The sequence below is a fragment of the Halyomorpha halys genome, unplaced genomic scaffold (genome assembly GCF_000696795.3).
Source record: "Halyomorpha halys isolate HHAL.00 unplaced genomic scaffold, Hhal_1.1 Scaffold1706.1, whole genome shotgun sequence".
NCBI classification, from domain to species: domain Eukaryota; kingdom Metazoa; phylum Arthropoda; class Insecta; order Hemiptera; family Pentatomidae; genus Halyomorpha; species Halyomorpha halys.
In genome coordinates this window covers 15,630-20,903 of record NW_027106121.1, presented here as the reverse complement: position 1 = coordinate 20,903, position 5,274 = coordinate 15,630, and the positions used below count along the sequence as shown (strand labels likewise).

Here is a 5,274-nt window from a genome sequence, read left to right as displayed (position 1 = left end):
GTACCTTATTATATAGAAAATTCCAACTTTCTCTTGGGCTTTATAATAAATTACTCAAGATTAATATATATATGATTAATAATAATCATAAAATACAAAACTTTTTCAGATTCCAAGCGCTTGTGAAGAAAACTAACTTAGAGTTCATAAGCTTCTTGAACAAGTTAATTGAAGACAAAAAAATGGAACTGAACGAAGAAGATAAGGAAATAAAGGACGAGTACGCAGAATTAAACAGGACGAGAGAAGCACTCTTCCGCGCTTACAACAGACAGCTTCCGGACAAGAGGCTGGAAGACCTTCGCAGGAAACTGTCGGAGAAAGAGGTGCAATACAGGGAGTTGATGTCTATGCATCGACTAAGAAGGATGACTAGAGACCTCCATTTAGATACTCCGTGGATCAACATCAACTATCCAGGAGGAGTCATCCGCGAGTCTCTTCGAAGAAAGAAATCGAGGAACGAGTTTTATGAGAGCTACATGGACAGTGGTAATATGCTTTTAATACTTTAAATGTAAATTCCATAATCCATACTATTTCTTTAGACTTTTTGTTTTATAAATTCTAGAAAACCCTAAAATTTCCGCCTATTTTTCATTCGGATCTAGCCCAAACCAGGAATCATTCCTTCCATTATAAACTACCTAACCCTCCAAACCAACTAGTTTCTAACCTTGCTTCCTCTTCCATTCCTGACAAGAATGCCTCAGAGGACGCCTGAAAAGAAGATGTCCACGAGACCTTCTGATGTAAAACTTCATTAGAGAGCAATGGGTAGTTTCTCTACACGCCTGTATCACTCCATAATAACATCAAATTTACTAAATGTATAATTATGTACAGTTGTAAATTCTAACAAAGATAATAAAATAAAATAAATTGTATCCCTGATGAAGGCCTGGAAATTCTAGCCGAAACGTTGACACTATTAAATAAGTTATTTCAACTCACTTGTGTTATATTTTAACTGTACCCCCAACCATATTCTTTTCATATTATCTATATTTCTGGAGACCAGACTTTGCCTTATCCTTGCCAAATCACTTTTATTTAAATGAAGGTGAAATGTAGAAATAAAAATGAAAACTCTAATATTTATATTTATATTTATTTACTTAACTGAGGATTAAATGAAAATGATATTTGGAAATTTAAACTTTTGAGAAATCTGTAATTTCTACAGGGAAGCTAAAGTAATGCGTCGTTTTACTCCTTACTCAATAAAAGGCTATTATTATATTTGTATGCACCTTCTCATGCTATCGATACTTTATAACGTTAATAGTAAGATTTTTTTTTTTACTTTATTTGTATACCTGATCGGCCTGGTGAGTATAAAAGTTATATTATATATATATTTTTTAACACTATATTATGAGGAGGTATTGTCATACAAATGACACCCCTAACTATATACAATGTCCTTATTAAAAGAAAAAAATAATAATATAATAAATAGATAAGAATAATGCTTCTTAATAAAAGAGGAAAGTAAAATTAATAACAAAAAATAATGATATTGGTACACTTAAATAAAAAAAAGCAATTGCCTTCTAATAGTAAAAAGAAACAAGTTAATTTGAAAAAGGGAAGAGAGAAGAAAAGAGAAAAAAAATAATAATAAGTAAATAGAGGTAGTTTGACTATGAATTAATTATATATTTATTAAAAATTTATAAAAGAAGGTCCTGCAGCAGTCTGGGCTTCAGTCTTCGGGTTGAGGTTGGGTTTCCCAGGTTGTAGGTCACTGCTCCTTTAACTGTCGGCAACTGGGAGTGGAACTTCATGAACCGTTTTTTGATATAATCCTCTATTGACTTCATCTGTAATTCGCGATGCAATTGGCCATTTCTTAGGAACCAAGGAGCATTAACTGCGATTTTTAGGACTTTTTTGAAAATATTGTAGTTTTTCCCTTTTCGTGAAGGATGCCACTCCCCAGACTTCACAGCCGTACATCAGCAGTGGCCTAAGGATTGTTTTAAATATAAGAACAGTTGTTTCTGGTTTTAGATCGAAATTTCTGTTTATGATAGGATATAGCATTGCTAACCTTGCATAAGTATGAGTTAGTTTGATGTTGATATGGTGATTAAGATATTTTATTAATATCGATTATTTTATATTTAAAGTTTTTATAATAATATATTTAAATATATGTATTTTTTTCAAAGCTCCAGGTGAAGTTTCGTCAGTCGTCAGCAATGATTCATATTTAAGGATTGATGACAGCGACGAAACGGTATCGCATAAAACCGGATCTAAAGGTATAAGAATAATTACACACATAGATAATTCTTGTATTTTTTGTTTATATGTGTCTGTATTTTCGTTTTTTTTAAAAATATATTTCGAAAAATTGTTTAATAGCAAGAGGGTTTTTTTTTATTGTTTTGTAACAACTTTTGTTTTTTTACTCATTTAAATATCAAAAAGGAAGTAAAAAAAAAAAAAAAAAATAAGGAAATGGGGATAACTTCGGCCAAGAAATTTTAGTATATCACACGTATAACTGAGACTTAAAATATGCCAAACATAATATAAATCACTAAATGAAACTTATCTTTGCTATTTAAAAAGTTCCTAAAATCAAAATCACCGGACACCTTAAGTTCTATCATTGCAAATAAGATATGGGAGTATTTTTCAGTTTCTATTATTATTCATTGTATTTAACAAATAATTATTTAATTTATAATCTTAAACACTTTATTGAGACTGGTTAATTTTTTTTTAATAAATAATTTAATTTCTATCCATTTTAGTCTCAACACATTTTATTTTTCTCATAAGTCCGACGTTTCGGCAATCCGGCCATCCTCAGAAACAATCTACTTAATACAATTTTGGAACTATATAACTTAAAACTCAATTCCATGCAGGCTATTCTGCCCAGATCAAAACAACACTTTCTAATTAGTCAATATTCACATTAAAGTATGACAAGTAGATTGTCCCTGAGGATGACCGGATTGGCCGAAACGTCGGACTTATAAGAAAAATAAAATTTATTGAGACTAAAATGGATAGAAATTAAGTAATTTATTTTAAAAACATATAATAATTTGTTTTATATAAAAAAATAATATTGAAGTTATAGATATATTTTATATATCTTTTTATTCAAGAGATATAAACTATATTATACCATATATTATTGGTTTTATTACTTTAAATATGGACTACTACTATTACACTAAATGAATTAATATTCTTGCATTACATTAAAAAAAGTGGACATAATACATTGCTATCCTCGATAACTTCACCAACGTTGAAATTATAGATTATAGTCTGCACTAATTTAGTTGTACACTTAACCGAAACAAAAATATAAAATAAATTGGATTTGGTCCGGGTGCGGTCAAATTAAACTCAAATAGTAATATATTGTACTATTTTTATTTGAGCCGTTTCGCCCCACATTGCAGGGCTTCGTCAGGGCTAAAAAAGATACAATTACTTAAAATAAGATAAAAAGTAAATGGAAAATCAAGTGTATACAATGAAACGTAAAAATTAAAGGTAATAAACAATAAATTCTTTTATTTTGTTAATTTATTTTTTCAAGCACATAGTTTGATTCTGTTCATTTTTTTTATCCTTGTGTTTGTATATATTTTATTTATTTTTATGTACTTCTTTTTCATTTATTTATTTATTTTCCATTCTAATTTTATTTTATTCTAATATGAATGTGATCATTCATCACTATTACCTAATGCCCACAACATTGTGGTAGATTGTAATATCTATTAATAAAAAATAAAAAAATTCCTAATTTTACTGAGCTATATTGGAAGCAAACGGATCTTGGAGTAGACAAACAGACTGATTGATGGAGTAGCAAGACTGCGTAGGCTCTATGTATTCAACTCTCTTTGTTCGAATGTAATTCACTGAAGCAATAAACAACTTCTCTTCTGGATTGATCTCGAATGGAACTCTTCAATGGAAACAATTCGGCTAATTACTCTTGAAATGTTTATTTTAAGGACGATAACATTTTTAAAAAATAATTTTTAATAATTATTTTTTCGGTAAAATCTAGTGTTATGGAAAAAAAAATTTCACTCAGTTCTTCCAATAAACAAAGACTTTAAAATCGATTCTTTTGATTCTTTATCTCAACTATTTTTATTTTTATCCAAACCTTCGGTCCTTATGTCAATAAAGAGACATGAAAACATATTGCCGTGTACGTGGCTTCGGGGGTTCTAAGTCCGACTAGGTGTTCCCCGTACATGTATTATATTGAAATGTTTTCATCTATTCATGTATTTGTATTTATATATTTATATTCTATGTATTGTATTATGTATCTCTATCGGTTCCTGGTGGGAACCGACTGAAAAAATATGCGGTAAATTTAATCCAAACACTAGATCCATGGACCCCCTCGCCATGGTATGCTGGATTTCAATATCTATAATTAATCATCAAAGTTCCTTTCCAATGGTATCGTATTAACCAATTTACTATGCTATTAAATATGAGGTGGCATGCAGGGATTATTAATTATAAAGTAAAGTCTTTGTTACTTATTTTATATTTACAATAATATATACATTAGCAAGAATAATATTATGAGAGAGCATGGTAGACTTGTTTCCTTATACTTTAATTATTATATTATGAATTGAAAAGTACTAGTTGGGAACTTTGATATTTATACTGAGTCTGAGTTATTAATTCTATTATTGCCATTCAAATTACAACAGAAAAAGGTCTTATTTGTTTTAATACGTCGGTCGGCTTGGTAGTTTTAGCGGCAGAGCATTCATATTCGCTTGGCACCGCAGCTTCCCGGCGGCCGTTGCTGAATCCCTGCGATGTGGGACTTACTTCTCTGGCATCCAACTGTTCAGCCGCGCTCTCATCCTCCAGACTCTCCTCTACCCAGACTACCCTTCTCTCCCAGACTGTTTTCAAGTTTGTTCCTCCTGCCCTTTTTGCTTATTTTCTCCCCTATCCTTCTTCTGATTTCTGATTGGTTTTTCTATGTTCAGAGGGGTGAGAAGGTCTTCTTTTTTTTTTGACAGGGCTCGCTGTATTTTCCCCGAGGTGTCTAAAGTGGCCACGTGTGAGATAAGGGCTGTTTGTTTGTTTATCTCTGCCTACACGATCAACCGTTCCCAGGAGTGCATGTGGGGGCCCTTGGTGTTTACACATACACATTACTTTTAATGTGTTGCCGATCGGGTCTCTGACTAGGCTCAGCGGTTCCTTTGGTATCCCGTCTAAAGAAATTACTTATCGCTAAAAATTCCA

At 31.2% G+C, this 5,274-nt stretch overlaps 1 protein-coding gene across 4 annotated transcripts in view; it reads left to right on the top strand.

The window, feature by feature from the left end:
• The window catches only part of LOC106690405 (uncharacterized), a 24,205-nt gene that overhangs the window by 10,330 nt on the left and 8,601 nt on the right, over nt 1–5,274 (top strand). For all 4 annotated transcript variants that reach the window (XM_067053681.1, XM_067053680.1, XM_067053679.1 and 1 more), the window contains 2 exons: nt 110–492; nt 2,178–2,270. In XM_067053681.1, the coding sequence (XP_066909782.1) occupies nt 110–492; nt 2,178–2,270 (476 nt within the window). The remainder of the gene's footprint in view (nt 1–109; nt 493–2,177; nt 2,271–5,274) is intronic.